Source organism: Ammospiza nelsoni, chromosome 27 (genome assembly GCF_027579445.1).
Source record: "Ammospiza nelsoni isolate bAmmNel1 chromosome 27, bAmmNel1.pri, whole genome shotgun sequence".
Lineage (NCBI taxonomy): Eukaryota > Metazoa > Chordata > Aves > Passeriformes > Passerellidae > Ammospiza > Ammospiza nelsoni.
The window spans coordinates 6,371,175-6,390,711 of record NC_080659.1 but is presented as its reverse complement, the minus strand read 5'-3'; the positions used below and the strand labels follow the sequence as shown (position 1 = coordinate 6,390,711).

General features: G+C 53.0%; 1 protein-coding gene across 2 annotated transcripts; it reads right to left on the bottom strand.

The window, feature by feature from the left end:
- Positions 1–2,858: 2,858 nt before the first annotated feature.
- On the bottom strand, positions 2,859–18,650 carry SLC25A42 (solute carrier family 25 member 42). 2 transcript variants are annotated; one of them, XM_059489896.1, is made up of 8 exons: positions 18,637–18,650; positions 12,464–12,580; positions 10,678–10,789; positions 8,927–8,952; positions 7,975–8,141; positions 7,163–7,279; positions 6,679–6,830; positions 2,859–6,048 (listed from the first exon to the last, which is right to left on the bottom strand). In XM_059489896.1, exons 2-8 carry the CDS (start codon positions 12,539–12,541, stop codon positions 5,723–5,725), a joined length of 978 nt encoding a protein of 325 aa, XP_059345879.1. In that variant the 5' UTR covers positions 12,542–12,580; positions 18,637–18,650; the 3' UTR covers positions 2,859–5,722. The 2 variants fall into 2 exon arrangements, with proteins under 2 accessions (XP_059345879.1, XP_059345878.1); XM_059489895.1 differs by lacking the exon at positions 18,637–18,650 and having other exon boundaries at positions 6,679–6,858; positions 12,464–13,554.
- Positions 18,651–19,537: the final 887 nt, after the last annotated feature.

The following is a 19,537-nucleotide window of genomic DNA, read 5'->3' as shown; positions in this document are numbered from 1 at the left end:
GGTCACCCGGTGCTGGTGACACTGTGGGGTGGGGACACGCAGGGTCCCCGTGCTCTGAGCTGTCCCTGGGGTGGGGTGCTGCAGCTCCGTGTAACGGGATTAGTCGCTCTGGGCTGCCCGGAGAAAGGGCCGGGGCTCTCATCCTGTTTGATGGCCTTGTAATGGTCCCTGATTCCCTCTGCCAGCCCGGGAGCAGCAGCAGCAGCAGCGCTGGGCCGGGGTTAACCTGGCTAATCCAGCTCCTCCTCCTCCTCCTCCTGCTGCTGCTGCTGCTGCTGCTGCTGCTGCTTCCTGGGAATCCTCGCCCTGGATGGTTGAGGGGAAAAAATAAAAAATGAGGGGGAAATTCCCATTTTGTAAGTGGAGAATCCAAAGCCCAGCTCAGTGAGAGATGGGGAATCCAAACCCCAGCCCAGCCAAAACCCAGCGCAGTGGGAAATAGGGAGCTCAAAGCTCAGCCCAGCAGGAAATGGGGAACCCAAAGCCCAGCCCAGCTTAGTGGAAAATGAGGAATCCAAAGCCCAGCTCAGTGAGACATGGGCAACCTAAAGCCCAGCCCAGTGGGAAATGGGGAACCCAAAGCCCAGCTTAGTGAGAGATGGGGAATCCAAAGTTCAGCTCAGCCCAGTCCAGTGAGAGATGGAGAACCCAAAGCCCAGCCCAGCCGGTTGGGAAGGCACCGTGCGGGGGGATTCCCGCAGGGTTTGGGGTTCCGGGGTGCACGCGCTGTCCCCGCTGTGTCCCCTGTGCGGTGGCGGTGTCGCTGCCCCGCTCTGGTGTCCCCTGTGCGGTGTCCCTGTCCCGCTCTGGTGTCCCTGCCCCGCTCTGGTGTCCCCTTGCCGTGTCCCTGCCCCACTCTGGTGTCCCCTGTGCGGTGTCGCTGCCCCGCTCTGGTGTCCCTGCCCCGCTCTGGTGTCGCTGCCCCGCTCTGGTGTCCCCTGTGCGGTGTCCCTGCCCCGCTCTGGTGTCCCCTGTGCGGTGTCGCTGCCCCGCTCTGGTGTCCCTGCCCCGCTCTGGTGTCCCCTGTGCGGTGTCGCTGCCCCGCTCTGGTGTCCCTGCTCCGCTCTGGTGTCCCTGCCCCGCTCTGGTGTCCCCTGTGCGGTGTCGCTGCCCCGCTCTGGTGTCCCCGCGCGCTGTCGCCGTGCCGCCTGTCGCCTGTCGCGTTGCCAGGGCCGGTGGCGGCGCAGGCAGACACGCAGCCGGAGCGTCCCGCGGGAGCTGCCCAGACGGGTGACCCCGCCCGGCGGCGACAGTGACAGATCGAGCAGCCGGCGGCGCAGACACGGCCCGGGCACCGAGGGGCCCCGCGGGGTTTGGGTCTGGGGGCTGCAGAGCAATGGGGCGGGCACGGGGGCAACGGGAGGGGATGGTGGTCCGGGGAGCCGGGGGGATCCCATGGCTGGGGGGGCTCGTCCTGGCAGGGAGGGATGAGGGGAATCCATTTCCACCCCATTTTGTCCCAAATGGGATCCCTGGCAGGGAGGGATGTGGGGAATCCATTTCCACCCCACTTTTATCCCAAATGAAATCCCTGATAGAGAACTCTTTCCCATCCCATTTCCACCCCAAATGAGAACCCTGGCAGGAAATATTTCCCACCCTCTTTATCCCAAATGAGATCCCTGACTGGGAAACCTTTCCCACCCCATTTCCACCCCAAATCAGATCCCTGGCAGAGGGGGATGAGGGGAATCCATTTCCATCCCATTTCCATCCCAAATTGGATCTCTGGCAGGGAGGGATGCAGGGAATCCTTTCCCACCCCATTTTATCCCAAATAAAATGGCAGGGTTTGTGACGGGATTTTTGAGGGGTTTTTGGGGGGGGTTTGAGGGTTTTTTGGGAGGATTATTAAGGAGTTTTAAAGGTTTTTTTGGGAGGATATGAGGGTTCTTTTTTGAGGGTTTTTTGGAGGTTGTGAGGAGATTTTGGGCAGAGGATGTGAGGGGGGTTTTGGGGGGTTATGAAGGGTTTTTGGGGGGGATTATGAGGGTTTTTTGGAGGGGTTTTCAGGGGTTTTTTTTGAGCATTGTGAGAAGGTTTTTGGAGGGATTTTGAGGGTATTTTTTGAGCTTTGTAAGGGTTTTTTTTGGGGGTTATAAAGGTTTTTCTGGGGGGCTTATAACGGTTTTTTTGGGAGTCCGGAGCGGTTTTCAGGTTGGAAGCCCCAAAGCCGAGCTGGGGAAGGCTCCACTGCCCGAGCCGACAGCGCCACCTGCTGCCACCGCCTGGGGACAGCGACAGCGCGGGGAGCGCCGCGGCTCCTTCCCTTCCTCGGGATCCCCAAAATCCAGCAAAGCCCCAGCAATCCCCCCGAATCCCAGCAAACCCCCAGCAATCCCCCCGAATCCCAGCAAAGCCCCAGCAATCCCCCCGAATCCCAGCAAAGCCCCGACACAAAGCACGGCAGGAGATCAGTGCGGCCAAGGGGGCACAACCCTCAAAAAAACCATTAAAAAACCCTAAAAATCTTCACCAGGACCCCCTCAAAAATCCTCACGAGCCCTAGAAATATCCCTTCATAATCACCCCGAAAAACCTTCTCATAAGCACCCAAAAATTCCTTTAAAAACCCTTCATAATCCCCCCCAAAAATCCCCTCAAAAAACTGCAAAATCCTTTCATAAACCCTCACAATGCCCAAAAAACCCTCACAGCCCTAAAAAATCCCCTCACAACCTCCCCAAAAATCTCCTCACAAACCCCCAAAAGTCTCCTCATAAACCCCCATAAATCCCTTCAGAAACCCCTAAAACTCTCCTCACAAACCCCCAAAATCTCCTCATAACCACCTAAAAAACCCCTCAAAATCCCCCAAAACGTTCCAGGCCTGAGAACCCAGAGAAGCCGTGCAGAGCCCCAAAGTCAATCATATTTTTTATTAAATATACATCCTCTCTTGGCACAAATCTTAAAATATATAAACATTATATAACAAAGTGTCTTCACTGCAATAAAATAGAATCCAGATCCAAGAAAAGCCGTCAAAACCGACACGCACACGTGGATGGTGAGGGCACGGGAAAAAGGCAATTAACAGTGTTTGTGCTAATTCATTAATTAACAGATGCATAGACCACACAGGCAGTGACCGGTGCTGGGACACCCTGCAGCTCGTGGTGATTTTGGGGGGAAATGGGGGGAAAAAAGGAAGGGGGAAAAGAAAGGGGGAAAGAAAAGGGGGAAAAAGAAAAGGGGGGAAACAGAAAAGGGGGGAAAAAGAGGAAAAAAGGGGGAAAAAGAGGCAAAAAAGGGGAAAAAAAGGTGAACAAAAGGGGGCAATCAGCCCCTAGAAGGTACAAAGTGAAGATCCCAAACCAGCCAAGGAGCTCAGAAAGTTCCCCCAAACCATCCCATGGTGCCTGAAGTTCCTGGAGCATCCAGGCTGTGAGGGGAAAACGTGCTTGGGCTGTTGGGAAAACGCTAAAAAGCTGCAATTTTGACGATTTGGGTGCATTTTTCTGGACCTGGTTTTCTCGAAGTGCCAGTGCGGGGCTCAAGGTGCAGGAAGAAGCAGGAGGGGGGAGAGGGAAGGAAAAACAAAAAGCACAGATTTGGTGGTGATGCTTTAAGGACCCGTGATAAAGGGGAGTGGGAAATTAAATTTGAGAGGAATAAAGTGGAAAATTAGGGAATTGCAGGAAAGGAAAAAAGGGAAAAAAAGGGAAAAACTCCTGTTTTGAGTTGTTTCCTTTCTCAGAGTTCTCCCTGGCCAGCACACCTCAGAAAAAATCTGGAACGTGTGTGAATCCATGCAGGGAAGAAGAGAAGGGAAGGGAACACTCTGTTTCCCCTTTTCTACATTCAAAAAAGGGAAAAAAGGAAAAAAAAAAAAAAAAAAGCTTTTTAAACCAACCCAAAGCAGCAACAGGCTCTGAGAAACAAAAGCACCAAAACCATCAGAGGCTGAACTCAAGGACAAACACCCAGCCTGCAAAACTTGTGGGGAAATTGGCTGAAATTCCGAATTTCAATCAGGTGCAGCTGCTAATTAAAGAAGGGCTCGTCAGCGCCCCCAGGCTCCTGGAATTCCTGCTTTTCCCAGCGGGGAGGGGACCAGGAGGGACAGGACACGAACACTGCTGGGAGTTCCTCCCTCTGGATCAGGACTAGAGCAGGGTAAATTGGCTTCTCCATTGGAGAAAAGAAATGGGGGCCTGAGCAGGGGAAAGCAGAGCTGGGAGTTTTCCACAGCCCCCAGACAATGACACAGAACTCGTGGCCGCCACCTCCCAAAAGCCCGGGGATCTTCAGTTCCCAGGGAAATCAGGGAATGTGTCGCCCTGATAAAATAAATGCCAGTTCCAGTGTGCCCCTTCCAGTGCTGGGAACACGCTGTGTGCCCACACCCCCTGATTGCTAAGGAAACATTTGGCATCGGGAGCAGCTCCGTGCTCCCAAGAAGTGCAAAGACAAAAAGGAAAGGAGAAGGCTGCTCCTGCCCCCTTGTGCAATTCCTTCCACTGCCACCCATCCCATCCAGCTCAAGTACACAACAACCAGGAAAGGACAGGCTTGAAGGTAAATCTAATCTTTTTCTCACATTATGGACTCTCTCTGAAAAAAGGGATTTTTCCACCTTGGTTTGTGTAATCTATCATCAGAGGAGCCTGAAGTCTGCTCTGACCTCTGAATTTAACAGAGGGATGGATCACCCCACCAAAAAAAAATCTGCATTTCCCTGAAAACTGATTGGAAAGAGGAACAGGGAGAGATTAATCCCAGCTGGAAGTGATTGGCACGGCAGGGTTAAACTCCAAGGGGATTTCAGGGCTGAAGCAGCTGAGGGGATGAGTCAGTGAGCAGAGGTGCCAGGACCTACACAGCAGGTACCACAGGGGACACCAGGACAGCTCTGCTGGGGACAGCCCGGGCTGCAGCAGGGCTTGCTCTCCCGGGTGCACAGAGCAGCGCTAACACTGAATGAGACACACGCTGGGGGTTTGCAGGGTGAACAGCTCCTCCCTCAGCGCTGCAGCCCTGGAAAACGCTGCCTCTCCAGGGCAGGGCACACACGGGAAACACAGAGCAGCTGGAGCGGATCCAGTCTGCAATCCAGGCACAGCCCTGCCCGGCGACACCGACAGCACACAGAGGAAATCTCCTTCACGGAAGGGCCAGAACTGCCCTCCTCTGTGCCTCCAGTCTTTGGTAATCTCAGAGGGACACCACAAACGAGGGACATCGATGCAGCGCAACCCAAAAGCAACGGGGAAAGGGCAGCATTCCCAGCCAGAGGAAACATTCAGCTTTCAGAACAAGTGTAGCGTCCTGGGCCTGCTCTCACAGCCCAGGGGAATCTGCAATTCCCTACGGCCTACACTGGGGTATTGCACTTGGCAGAGTGTAGGGAGCTACAGCACTGCCCCTTCCCAGACCCAGGGGCTCCTTCCCACCAGCTCCGAGCCCCCTCTGCCACCACCCACCGCCTCCATGTGCCCACGGGGAGCCAGGTGAGGAGCCAGGAGCAGCACGGGTGGGTGGGAGGCTCCACTCCTGGGGCAGAGTCCAGCAGAAGGCTGAGGCAGCTGCTTGGGAGGACTCAGCTCTGCAGAATCGGGAATTTCTCACTCGGGGAACGGTTAGGCTTCCAAATTAAAAAGGGGAAAAAAAACCAATCCGGGAACAACAGGGGAAAAACCCCACCAAACGGGCGAGTTCCCAGCTGCAGGAGCACGTGGGAGGCCAGGGAAGAAGGAACTGCTCTCTCTGCAGGAAGCCACTACCTGTCGAGGCCGGGGCCGTGCTGCAGCTTGCGGAGCAGGATCTGCGTCAGGTCGAAGGTGGTGAAGCTGATGCCCACGGCGATGGGGCCCTTGACCCAGTTCATGCTGAGCCCCTTGTAGAGGCCCCTGACGAGTCCCTCCTCGCGCACGATGTCCTGCATGGTGCGCAGGATGGAGCTGTAGGTGTGGCCCAGCACGCCGGCCGTCTGCATGCGGCGCCGCACCACGTCCAGCGGGTACGAGGCCGACTGCCCGATGAGGCCGGCGCACGCCCCGAACAGCAGCCGCTCCGGGGGCGAGGGCTGCACCTTCCCGCTGTGCTCTGGGGGACACACAGCACAGGGGGTCCTTGGAACTCACTCACAATTAAAGTTTTGTTACCCAGCTTTCATTCCCCCCTCGCCCCGAACAGCAGCCGCTCCGGGGGCAAGGGCTGCGCCTTCCCGCTGTGCTCTGGGGGACACACACAGTGGAATTCACTCACAATTAAGAGAACAGGATGGAAGGATGGAGGGCTCCTTCCTGAGGTTGCGCTCGTGAGGTTTTGTTACCCCCAAAACTTGGGTTTTGTTTTCCCGCAAGTTGCTCTCCCGAGGTTTTGTTGCCCAGAGAGAGCTCCCAAAGCTTTGTTTTCCCCAAGTTTTGCTCCTCAGGTTTCATTCCTGAGGTTTTGTTCCCCAAGTTTTGTTCCCAAGCAAAATCTTCAGAAAGGCTCCCCAAAATCACTAGAAAAGGTCCCACAAAACAAAATCCCAAGTGATGAGACATTTACTGACATGTCACAGCTACAACTCCCCAGGTTTTGCTCCCAACTTAGTGCACAACCAAGTCCTTCTCCACCTGGAAATTCCCCTTTTTTTCCCTGCACTATTCAGGCCCAGCTTTCCTTGTTCCCACCTGGAGCTGCTCAGACCCCTCAGCACCCCAAACCCTGCAGCATTCCCTGCTTTACCTGCGTGCACTTTCTTCAGTGTCTCGTAGGTGAAGAAGCTGAGGCCAGCGTAGGGGATGACGCCCAGGATGGTGGGAGTGAAGCCCCTGTACAATGTTTTCAGCCCCTCCTCGCGGGATATGCGGATGAAGACGTGCACAATGCTGCTGTACCTGCCGTGGGGACACGGGGAGAGCAGACCTGCGCTGGTCAGTGGCTGGGGTGCTCCCAGCAGGGCTCCCTGATGGATTAATTGGTAATTAATTTGGCTCCGAGCTCATCGGGCAGCTCGGAGGGGGTTTCAGCTCTCTTGGGTTCTCCTGGGTCCAGCTGCCCTCCTGAACTGGTCTCCCAGTACCCATCTCCTCCCACATTCACACCTCTGGGCATTGAATCATTGCTCAGACCCCGGAGCTTTATCCCACCAAAGGAAATAACCCAAAAAAGGGCAATAAAACCACGTGACCTCTTAAAAAACCCATAAAGTTGTGTATGAGGCACTTACATCTCCTTGGGTGTGACAGCCATGCGGGCACGGACCATGTCCAGGGGGTAGGTGAGCATGGCAGCCGTGGTGCCAGCCAGGGAGCCGGCAATGAAGCGAGGGAACGGCGTCAGTGCCCTGGTGTGGGGTGAGAGAGGAGACCAAACGTCACCTGCAGCTGCAGATCCCACTGGAGCTTCCCCCTCAGTTTCCTTCCCCCCAGAGCTTCTCCCTCAAAGGTTCCACCTCACAGCTTCCCCTCGGAGCATCCTCTTGGAATCTCCCCCTCAGAACTTCCCCTCACAGGTTCCCTTCAGAGCTTCCTCCTCAGAGTTTCCTCTCGGAGCTTCCCCTCACATCTTCCCCTCAGAACTTCCATCTTGGAGCTTCCCTCTCACAGTTTCCTTCCCCTCAGAACTTCTACCTCAAAGCTTCCATCCTGGAATTTCCCCTCACAGCTTCCCCCTCAGAACTTCCCCTCAGAGCTTTCCCCTTGGAGCTTCTCCTCACAGCTTTTCCCTCAGAGCTTCCATCTCAAAGCTTCCTCCCCAGAGCTTTCCCCTCACAGCTTCCACCTTGGAAGCTCTACCTCAGAGCTTCCCCCTTGGAACTTCTTCTCACAGCTTCCCCCTCAGAGGTTCCACCTTGGAGCTTCTCACAGCTTCCCCCTTGGAACCTCCACCTCAGAGCTTCCATCTTGGAGCTTCCCCTCACAGCTTCTCCTCAGAGCTTTCCCCTCAGAACCTCCACATCGGAGCTTCCCCCTCAGACCTTCCATCTTGGAGCTCACCCCTTAGGACCCCAGCAGGACCCCGAGTCCCGCTGCATCTTACTTTCCCTGGAATCCGTAGTAGTTGCCCAGGATCTGCTTGTACTCCTCGTGGGCGCAGAACTGGATGGCGGCGTAGGGGATCACCCGCACCATGGTGGCCGAGTTCCCCCTCCAGAGGCTCCAGAAGCCCTCGTTGAGGTAGGTGTGATAGATCAGCCTGTACGCTTCCTGAGGGGAAAAACCACCCGTGGGGAGCAGGCCAGGGGGATAAGAGTGGATAAATCACCCGTGGGGAGCAGGCCAAGGGGATAAATCACCCGTGGAGAGAGGAAAAATCACCCGCGGGGAGCAGGAATGCAGGGCCGGGAGCTGACCCCACAGATAAACCCCTCCAAGCTCCTGCCCATGGCCTCCCCGGCACACCCACATGCTTTAAAATGCAGTTTGTGTGGGATAAATGGATAAATAAATAGAAATTAATTAAAGGAAAATATTGAAATTGCACTGTGCACTTGTTTTTCAGAGCATTTCCATGCCCAGATCCCAGAATCCAGCAAGGGCAGAGTGAAGCTCCACACAAGAGCAAGGAAGGGTTTTTAGATCCCAGCCTGCCTCAATTTCCCTCTCAGGGAAGGCACAATTTACACAAAACCCCTTCCCCAACCCAAATTCATCTCCCTGGGGCCAGGCAGGAACATTTGGATCACAAACACCACACATAGAAAAGCTGGAAAGGCACTCAGGAAGTCAGGAGAGCGATCAGATCCCGGATTTAATTCCCTATAAATGCTGGAACAACTCCTGTGTGGTTGGGGAAGGGAACGAGCACTAGAAATGGTCCCAAGATCACCAGGAAAGGTCCCCAAATCATGAGGAAAGGTCCCAAAAACACCATTCCCAGTCTTTCCCTCTGTGTTTTCATGGAATGCTGCTGATAAATCCCCAAAAAAGTGAAATATCAACAAAAGATTAATTAAACACTTCAGAGCAACAGCAGACAGACATCACCTCACCTTGGCAGAAAATCTTTTTGAAGACACTAAAAAGAAAAACAACAACAAAAAAAAAGATTAGGGCTTGCAAGACATAAAAATAAATATTGATCCATGAATCCCTAAATAAGGGATAAACAATCAGGTGTTTTGTCTAAAGGGATAAAAATAGAAGGAAAAGTATGAATGCAAGAGGAAATAGAGATTCTTTGTCTTCTAAATGCTCACATAATTTAACACAAAAGTAAATTTTTTTCCCCCTGCTGCCTGTTAGGAAAATTCAGTTTGTGCAGAATAAATGAATACATAAAAACAATTAATGAAAGAAAACCCATCAAAACTGCACTGCTCAGTTATTTTTCAGAGCATTTCCAGCCTCATTCCAGAATCCAGCGAGGGCAGAGCGAAGCTCCACGCAAGAGCAGCTCCAGCCCAGCCAAACTCAAATGAACTCCCTGATTTTTCTATTTTTTCCCCCCTTCCTTTGCATCCATCCAAAGTGACAGCACCTCCTTATCTGTGCAGGGTTTGGGAGCAGGATTTGTCTGGCAGGAAGGGAAAGCCCTGGCTGGAAAGCTTTAATGAACGTGGCTCCAATTAAGGGGCTGCTGCAGCTCCTGCCTGGCTCATCTGAGGCGCTGGGAGCCTCTCGAGTGCATCCAACAATTCCATGCAAATCCAGTTTTCCCCACTGCTGCTCCCCTGTGCAATTCAATGCTTTTATTTGGAATTTTTCTTTCTTTTTTTTTTTTTTTTTTTAAGGAATAAAAACTACCTCGATGAACAGTGATGGTTATCAAGGGGGTTTTGTTCCTTTAAAAATTATTTAAAATAATAAAACGATTGAGTTGTGGGAAATTCACTGAGTTTGGGATGGCAAAGCTCATCCACCCCTCTGCCATGGACACTTTCCCCCATCCCAAGCCCCATTTCTGACTCAAGGCATCACTTTGATGATCCAAAGATATTTTCCCCTCCTCACAGACAGGGAATAAAACCCCTTAGGGCAGCAAGAACCCAAAAACCCTATCACATCCCAAAAAATTGCTCCCATTGGAAGATTTAAATCCCATCCTGGGATGGGCTGAAGCACACAGGGATTTTTGGGAATGCCCAAATTCCAGGAGATCCCCTGGCCCAGCCCAGCTCCGTGCCCCTGATGTTTCCACCCCAAAATGAAACCTGGGTGTGTGGTTTGGGTGGGAAAACCCCAAAATTCAGGTGCCAGGGGCAGCCCCAGCCCCCCTGATCCACATCCAGCAATTGCAGAGCTCCTTGCTCTGCCCAGAATGAGAATCATGTGAGCAGAAATCAATTCTAAATTAAATGTCAGCCAGGGATTAGGCTGAGCCCAACTCAGTTAATCTGGGACGTCACCAGGCTTAAAATTCTTGGCTTTCCCAAATGTCCACTGAATTAAAGGCCTGTGCTGTTCCCTTTGGGGTAATTGGAGGAGTTGCAGTGCAACAGATCCCACAATCCCCAAATCCTGCTAAACACAGGGAAATTCTCTGTTCCACTCACAGGAATGCGATTTTCTGTGGCAATTCAGGGGTGCCAGAGCACACAGATCCGGGCGTGAGCAGCTCCAGTACCTGCTGCCTCTCATTCTGGGGAGAGCTGACACCATTTGGGCACCCAGCCCTCAGCAGGGAACCCTCACAGCCCAATTCCCCCTTCCCAGAGCCCCCACATCTCCAGGGGAAGGAGCTGGATGAGCACAAAGGGCTCAAAATTAAAAACAAATTGGGAAAAAAGCCCGGAGGAGTCACCTTGGAACATGATTTTTGTCCTGTCCAGAGGAGCCACTGCAGTTTTAGCCACAGCCCCAGCCAGAGCCCCGGACATCAGCGAGTTCAGCACTTTCTTCTTCTCCTGGTTATCCTGGCAAAAAAAACATTGGATAAAGGGAAAAAACATTAAAAATCAATGCCACAAGGAATAACATTTCACCTTTTGTGCAGCATTCCCCCAGGGCCAGGATTTGGGTCAAAATGTCTCACTGAGTTTCCAGCACAGTGCACTCACTGCTGGTTGGACTGGGAGGCAGAATTCCAAGCATTCCTCCTGCATGTGTTGTTTGCTCCCTGTTATTTCTCTTTTTTCTCCCTCCCCACGATTTTTGGGCACGGGCAGAGGGGAAGTTTTGGAAGAGAAGCACCCCAGCCCTGTTCCCACACCATTCCCAAGCTCCTGAGGGTCAATCCAGGCACTTTCCCCCTTCTGTGGTGGAATGAGAGGGATTTTGGTGCTGGCATTCCTGCCACAGCTCACAGCTATAAAATCAGCATTTCTGTCCCACAGGGAACAACAACAAAAAGCCACAAAATCCAACCCAGTGGAGGCTGGGCAGTGAGAACAAGCCCAGGCTTGATGTGTGAACTTTTGCCACTCCGTGGAGGAGAGGAGTTAACATTTTCCTTGTGTTTCCCAACCCCAGAGTTAATGTTTATGACCCAAAACCCCTGGGTCAGCTCAATTCCCCCTCCCCAGCTGTGCAAAGGTGAACTTCAGCCCCAGATCTGGCTTAAACCCAGCAAGGCTGGGAGGAATCTGCCTTCTCCTGAGCTTCCAGGGGCAGGGAAAGCACAGAGTGGGGCAGCCTGACTAGGAATGGTCCTGGGTGTCACTGGGATTGTGTCCTGTGTGTCCCTGGGAATGGCCCTGGGTGTCACTGGGAATGGTCTGGGTGTCACTGGAATTGTCCTGTGTGTCACTGGAATTGTCCTGTGTGTCACTGGAATTGTGTCCTGTGTGTCACTGGAATTGTGTCCTGTGTGTCACTGGAATTGTGTCCTGTGTGTCCCTGAATTGTCCTGTGTGTCACTGGAATTGTGTCCTGTGTGTCACTGGAATTGTGTCCTGTGTGTCACTGGGATTGTCCTGTGTGTCCCTGAATTGTCCTGTGTGTCACTGGGAATTGTGTCCTGTGTGTGTCACTGGAATTGTCCTGTGTGTCCCTGGAATTGTCCTGTGTGTCCCTGGAATTGTGTCCTGGGTGTCACTGGGAATTGTGTCCTGTGTGTCACTGGAATTGTGTCCTGTGTGTACCTGGGAATGGTCCTGGGTGTCACTGGGATTGTCCTGTGTGTCCCTGGAATTGTCCTGTGTGTCCCTGGAATTGTGTCCTGTGTGTCCCTGGAATTGTGTCCTGTGTGTCACTGGGATTGTCCTGTGTGTCACTGGAATTGTGTCCTGTGTGTCCCTGGAATTGTGTCCTGTGTGTGTCACTGGAATTGTCCTGTGTGTCACTGGGAATGGTCTGGGTGTCACTGGAATTGTCCTGTGTGTCCCTGGAATTGTCCTGTGTGTCCCTGGGAATGCCCAGCCCGTTCCCAAGGGGACGGGAAGGTCTGGATCCCCTCCCACCCCATGGACTGCAGCTTTTGGGAGCCCAGAGCTCAAAGCCAACTCCTCCAGACCCTTCCAGGGCTGGAAGCAGAGCTGAGGCGGGGTCCCACCTGAGAGGGGGGAATGAATTCCCTCCCTGGAAATGCAGGTGGGGTCTCACCTGGGAGGGAGGAACTCTCTGCAGCCCAGCCCAGCCCCTGCTCTCACCTCTGCAGGAATCCAGGCTGGGCCGGGCTCCACATCCCTCTGGAATTCCACTGGAGCTTCTCTCACACCATTACCCATACCAGTCACACTGCCGCGGGGCCAGCAGAGCTCCAGCTCCTGAATGCAACCCAAAAAACAGAGGAAAAACGTCAAAAATGGGAAATATCCCGGTGATACAGCACAGGGTTAGGGAGCGACCCACCCCCAGCTGAAATGCCTCTCCCAGTTCCCAGGAAAAGGGCATTCCCAGGATCCTGGTGCCATTTCCTTCCTTTAAGGTGTAAATGGATTTTTAGGGGGGGCAGATAAAATTCATATCAACCCTTCTCACCCCACAAAGAACTCAGCTGCAATAAACCACCAAAATATCCACAATTTCCAGAGAAAAGGGGCAGATCCTGCCCTCTCCCCATGAGCACTTTGGTGGCTCCTTGGGACTGCTGAATGAGACACCAGAGAGGGAAGGTGGACATTTAAAACATCCATAATTTCCAAGGAAAGGGAGCAGATCCTGCCCTCTCCCAATGAGCATTTTTGGCTCCTTGGGACTGCTGAACAAGGAGACACTGGAGAAGGAAAATGGAAATTTAAAACCCTCTGGAAAAAGGGGAAAAAATAGTGCCAGGCCTGAGTTCCCCAGGGCAAGGGGAGGTTATTTTGGGCAGAGAGGGATCCAGTGCCTCACACGTGCCACAAGGGCCATTGTGGGTCTCATTGCTGCCTTCCAGGGCTCCCTCTCCTCCCAGGCTTTTCCTGCTCTGAGATGGCCCCAACCCAAGCTACAGGAGGAAAGGTCAGCCTGACCTTGGCTGCAGAGTGTGGACAAAGGAATAATTCTGTTTAAATGGAGTAATTCGCTGTTTCAGCTCTGACTTTCTGATATTTCTGCCTTTTACGCTGCAGCTTGTCCAGCCTGGAATCTGCAGGGCTGGGATTGCCGCTGTGCCAACCCCGAGCTGGCCCTGGAGCTGCTCAGAGGGGCCCTGCAAGGACCCAAATCCCTTTTCCAAGGCCCAGAGCTGCTCCCACAGCCCCATTTGGAGGGTGAAACCCTGCAGGGAAATGATGAGGAAATGAGAATTCCTGGATTCAGGCACCTCCTGCCCCCAGCACCTCCCTCCCTCCGATGCCTGCGAAACCTCGGGCACAGCAATTTGCTTACGTGGGCATAAAAATCCATTCCCAGCCTCTTTTCCCCCCTTTTTTTGACAATCTCAGGTACTTTATGCTTGTCAGCACCTTTCAGACGTGCTGACCTGCTTTTTCCCCCTCATAAATGAACGCCAGCCCTCATTTCCCAGCCTGGCAGCAGATTTCAAACACAGAGCTCAGCCCTGGCTGAACTCAGGCATGACCAATTTGGGATGAAGGAGCCTCACCCTCGCTCTAGAGTGGGGAAAACACACCTGGAGGCCTTTAATTATCCCACAATTAACGATGCTTGGGGTCGGGAGGACTTTTAGGATCATCTCATCCCACCCCACACCTTCCACCACCTCGAGTTGTTCTAATCCAGCCTTGGGATGGGGCGGCCACGGCTCCTCGGGGAATTCCCTCATCCCAAAATTCCTTCACACAGCTAAAATTCCTAAAATTCCTTCCCAATTAATTATCCCAGAATTAACGATGCTTTGGGTCAGGGAGGACTTTTAGGACCACCTCACCCCACCATCTCAAGTTGTTCCAACCCAGCCTCGGGCGCTTCCAGGGATGGGGTGGCCACGGCTCCTCTGGGGATTCCCTCACCCCAAAATTCCTTCCCACAGCCAGAATTCCTCCTCAATTAATTATCCCACAATTAACAATGAGGACTTTTAGGATCATCCCATCCCACCACCTTGAGTTGCTCCTACCCAGCCTTGGGCGCTTCCAGGTTTGGGGCGGCCACGGCTCCTCCGGGAATTCCATCCCCACCAGAATTCCCTCATCCCAAAATCCCTCCCCAATCTGCCAGTCCCACGTTCCCTTTCCCTGTGTGAAGCCGTTCCCCTTTCCTGCCTCTCCAGCCCTGGCAATCCCCTCCCTCGCTGTTCTGTTGTCCTGTGCCCCTCAAGGGCACCGTTTGGTGTCCCCAAAGCCTCTCCCCGCTTGCCAGAACTCTGGGGAATTTGGGAACCCCAAACCCAGGGGTTCCGACCCCTGAGGGCACTTTGGGAACTCAGGGAGGGACAAATGCAGATTTTATGGGATACAACACCCCACGGGACCAGAGCAGCGCTGCTGGAAAAGCTCCCTCACCTCACCCGAGCCAACACAAACCCCGCGAGCATCAGGAGCGGATCATCCAGAATTATCATTATTAATTATTCCCAATTAATTCTAATTCTTTCTAATGACCCACAGTCATTTCCTTCCCTTCTCACTCCTCCTTATCTGCCAGGCCTGGAAAAACACTCTTTGTTTCACACCTTTCAATTTTACACCTTTGGCTGTAAAATTCCCTTTTTTTTTTTTTTTGGACAGGTGCAGATTTTATCCCTGCCCTGCCTGCAATAAATGTAGGTCACAATATCAGATTTATCCCTGCCAAAAATAAAAATAACCCTCCTTCCCTTCACCCCCCAGAAAAGAAATGGTGCTAAAGGGCAAAGGAAAGCAAAATGCAACTTTCTTTTAAAACACAACAATTGGGAAAGAGAGGCCTGGAGGGAAATTTGCCAGATTTAAATGATGGCATTAAGGCTGGATTTATTTTTGCATCATTTACTCCACAATATTCCCTTTTATCCTGTTCAGCCACATTCCTTTTCTATTTTTGGTGCCTGAGCCTACAAACACCTGTTTGTGTGCTCCATTTTACACATCAGCATGCACAGGCTCCAGAGCAAAAATAGCTTTTATTCATTTATTATTTTTATTCCCTTCTGCTGGCCCCAAAGCTGGATTTCATTCTGGCCTCGGGCTGGATTCTGAGGTCAGGGGATTATTCTGACCAAGAATTCACACCGGAACCACAAAACCCAAAAATTATCTTAAAATTCGGTCTGAATTAAAGTTTTGGTCTCAGTTTGCAGTGCCTGGATGTAATCACAATAATGGGAATAATCAGAATAGCAGGAATAATCAGAATAATTGCTCCTTCCCACAGCCAAAATCCCTTCACACAGCCACAGAGTGATTATTCAGATTATTGCTATTATTAGATTATTCCCATTTCCCCCATTATTCTGATTATTCCCATTATTAGATTATTCCCATTTTTCCCAGTGATTTGGGAACCAGCAGAGGGAACCTTGGCAAGGGAACACAGAGCGATTATTCAGATTATTTCCATTATTCAGATTATTCTGATTATCCCGATTATTCAGATTATTCCCATTTTTCCCAGTGAGTTGGGACCCAGCAGAGGGAACCCTGGCAAGGGAACACAGGAGCGATTATTCAGATTATTCCCATTTTTCTGATTATTCCCATTATTGGATTATTCCCATTTTTCCCAGGGGTTTGGAGCCAGCACAGGGAACCCTGGCAAGGGCACAGAGAGGGATTATTCTGATTATTCCCATTATTCCAATTATTCCCATGATCCCCATTATTCAGATTATTTCCATTATTGGATTATTCTGATTGTTGCCGTTATCCCCGTTATTCAGATTATCCCCATCATTGGATCAGTCCCATTTTTCCCGTTTTCCGTGGGATTTGGGAGCCAGCAGAGGGAACGCAGAGCTCTCCCTCCATCCCCCAGAGCAGCAGCCCTTATCAGCAGCAGCTTTATCTCAGGGAGGGCACAGCTCCTGCAGCACCAACAATTCTCCTTTTTCCAAGAAAAAAACCCAACCCCAACCCCTCCCTGAGCGCCAACGAGTTGCTTTTAAAATTTAAATTTGATTATTTTCTGGAAAATCAGGCAGTACAATTGCTGTTATTCATAATAAGCATGAAACAAAATTCATTCACAAAAAAAAAAAAAATTATTCACTTTTTGAAGTGAAAAAAAAAAAGGAAAAATCAGAATAAATCCTCCTCCAAGTAGCAGCAAAGTCACTCAAAACCAAAATAACTCCTGGCTCCTGAGGGTTTTATTTTTTATTTTCCTGACAGAAACCTGTCTGGCCTGTCCCAAACCCATCCCAGCTCAGGGCCCTGCTCTGAACTTTGTGCAACCTCCTGAAGCCAAACTCGTCGCACCAAAACCACCTGGAGCAGGGCAGGGCAGGGCTAAAAAATAAAATAAAATAAAATAAAATAAAATAAAATAAAATAAAATAAAATAAAATAAAATAAAATAAAATAAAATAAAATAAAATATGAAATTACTAGGGTTGCCAAATTCCCTTGTCAGAGGATTCTTGCTGAAATCCAACCCCAGCCCCTCTTTTCTTCAGGTCCCAGTTTGGGAAAATAAAGATAAAATAAAAATAAAGATAAAATAAAATAAAAATTTTAAAATTAAATTAAAATAAAATAGAATAAAATACAATAAAAATAAAATAAAAATAAGAATAAAATAAGAATAAAATAAAAAAAATTAAAATAAAATGAAAATAAAATAAAATAAAATTAAAAAATAAAACAAAAAATAAAATAAAAACTCCGAACTAAACAGGACACGCACAGCTCTGTGGATGCTCAGGGCTGGAACCCAGCCATGGTTATTCTGAATTCCTGTCAGCCACAGGTTGGATTTTCTGAGTTGTTTAAAACCTCAGGATGTTGTGAAAATACTCCAGAAATGCACCTGAACCACGGAGGAGCAGCCAAACCCACACACACACTGAGGGTGGTGCAGCTTCAAAGCCACTCCAAACCAGCAGGCAGGAGGGAAAAACACCATAAACACACCAAAAAACGGGAAAAATCCATAAAGCCACACAAAAAATACGGAAAATCCCTAAAGACACAGAAAAAATTACGGAAAATCCATTAAGACACAGAAAAAAGGGGGGAAAATCCATCAACATACATTAAAAAATGGGGGGGGAAATCCATCAACATACACAAAAAATGGGGAAACAATCCATAAAGACATAGAAAAGAATGGAGAAAAAATGGGGAAACAATCCATAAAGACATAGAAAAAAATGGAGAAAAATCCATAAACACATACAAAAAAAAGGGGAAAAATGCCATAAATACACACAAAAAATGGGAAAAAAAATCATTACTACCCCAAGCACATCCCTGGCAGCCGGGCGCAGGGTTTGGGTGGAACCCCGCCAGTTCCCCTGCACAGGCTCGGGCTGACCCCGCTGGGGCATTTCCAGCATTCCCGGCTCGCTCCGCACCCCGACAGCTCCAGCCCAGCCGGGGGCTCCGCGGAGCGCAGAGCCGGGAACCGTGCGAAGGTTTTGTTCCTTTAATTCCACATAATCTCAATTTCACACCCCCTGTGCAGGGGAGATCCCGCAGCACAGAAACTTCCCCGGGCTGGAACTTCAGTTTCTTGGAGATTGAAATGATCAAAAAAATTCACATTTATGGTTTGGGGCGGGAGGGGAACAGAGGCGGCACGGAGGGAAGGTGGCAGGGAAAGGGACACGGGGGTGGCAGGCAGGGACGGGGACACCGGGACAGACTGGGGAGGAGAAGGGACACTGGGACACAGTGGGACCGGCTGGGAAGGTGGCAGGGCACCGAGAGGGGCTGGCAAGGTGGGAGCGGGGCAGGTTGGGGCTGGGAAAGTGTGGGAAACAGGGAAAACAGGGGCTGGAAAGGCAGGGAAACGGGCAGGGAAACGGGCAGGGAAACGGGCAGGGAAACAGAGAACAGGTGGGGAGAGCTGGCAGGGGGGAAAGCAGGGAAAAGGAGCAAGGAGGAGAGCAGAGGAAAAGGAGCAGGGGAAGCGCAGCCCTCGCCCAGCGCTCCCGGAGCCGTCCCGGGGCCGTCCCGGAGCGCTCGCTCAGCCCCGCCGGGAGCGCTCCCGCAGCCCGGGCACTGCGGGCCGGGCCTCCCGCGCGGAGCCGCGGCCCGGAGCGAGCGCAGCCCAGGCCGGCCCCGCTCCCCGCGGCTCAGCCCGGTCCCGTTCCCCCGAGCGCACCGAGCGGCCCCGCCGCAGCCCCGGGCCCGCCCGGCACGGGGTGACCCCGCGGGAGGCCGCGCCAATGTCACCGGAGCCCCGCGCCGCCGCCACGCGCGGGCCGGGCGCGCCCCGGCAGCCAGGCCGCGGTGCTGGGGCACCGGGGCCGCGTCACTGCCCGCGGCGGGGCCGGCCCGGCCCGGCCCGCACTCACCGGCTCCGCTGCGCGTCCGCCCCGGCCGCGTCCGCCGCCGCCAGGCCGCCCCCGCTGCGCCGCGGGAGGCGGGGCCCGCCCCGGGGCAAGGCCAATCGGCGCGGCGGGGGCAGAGCCCCGTGCGCGGGGATTGGCTGCGGGTAAGGATTGACAGGTGAGGCGGCCAATGGATGAGGGGGGCGCGGCAGGAGGCGGGGCGCCTGTAGCGGCACGGGGCGGGCGGGGAGCGCTCGGTGCGGGGGCGGGGGCGGACCCGGGGAAGCGCCCGGGACAGCGAACGGGACAGCGAACGGCCCCAGGGCACCCCGAACGGCACCGCCGGGACTGCCCGGGACAGCGAACGGCACCGGGAGAGTGCCCGGGACAGCGAACGGCACCGCCGGGACTGCCCGCGACCCTGAATGGCCCCGTCGGGAGCCCGAACAGCCCGACCGGGACCCCGGCGAGTGCCCGGCTCGAGCAGCGACAGTCCTGCCCGGTTCCCCCCTGCAGCAGCGGTGCGGGGAGCGCCCGGGGATCCCATCCCGGGGATCCCGGCCGGTTCTGCTGCCCTGCACGGCCCCGGTGTCCTGCGGGCAGCGGCTCGGCCCGGTCCTGGGGGCAGTGGCGGTGGGCGCTCAGCTCCAGCCGCTCTCGGTCAAAGGGGATGGAACTGAAATCCCGCGGGTTGGATTCTGCCCCAGCCCTTGGGAAGGAAATGAAATCCGGCAGGAATCCCCCGTTTGATCCCCCCCAGCCTTTGGAGCTGCTCTCCCACCCCAAACCCACCAGGAAGGCAAAGCTCGGGAGCCCCGGGCTGCCCCAAACCCACTGCCCTCAGTTCTCCCCAAAACCCCCCAAAGATGTCATTCTGCACCTTCTCCCCAGCTCTTGCCCCTCTGGGGCCCTTCCAGCCAGGCTC

What these genes read in the sequence shown, in the direction of transcription:
- SLC25A42 (XM_059489895.1), bottom strand. Translation starts at nt 12,541, where the DNA reads ATGGGTAATGGTGTGAGAGAAGCTCCAGTGGAATTCCAGAGGGATGTG. An exon ending in CAGCCTGGATTCCTGCAGAG is followed by an intron (nt 10,790 to 12,463) that starts GTGAGAGCAGGG and finishes TTTTTTTGCCAG; the next exon opens with GATAACCAGGAGAAGAAGAA. An exon ending in CAAAAAGATTTTCTGCCAAG is followed by an intron (nt 8,142 to 8,926) that starts GTGAGGTGATGT and finishes TTTTCCCCTCAG; the next exon opens with GAAGCGTACAGGCTGATCTA.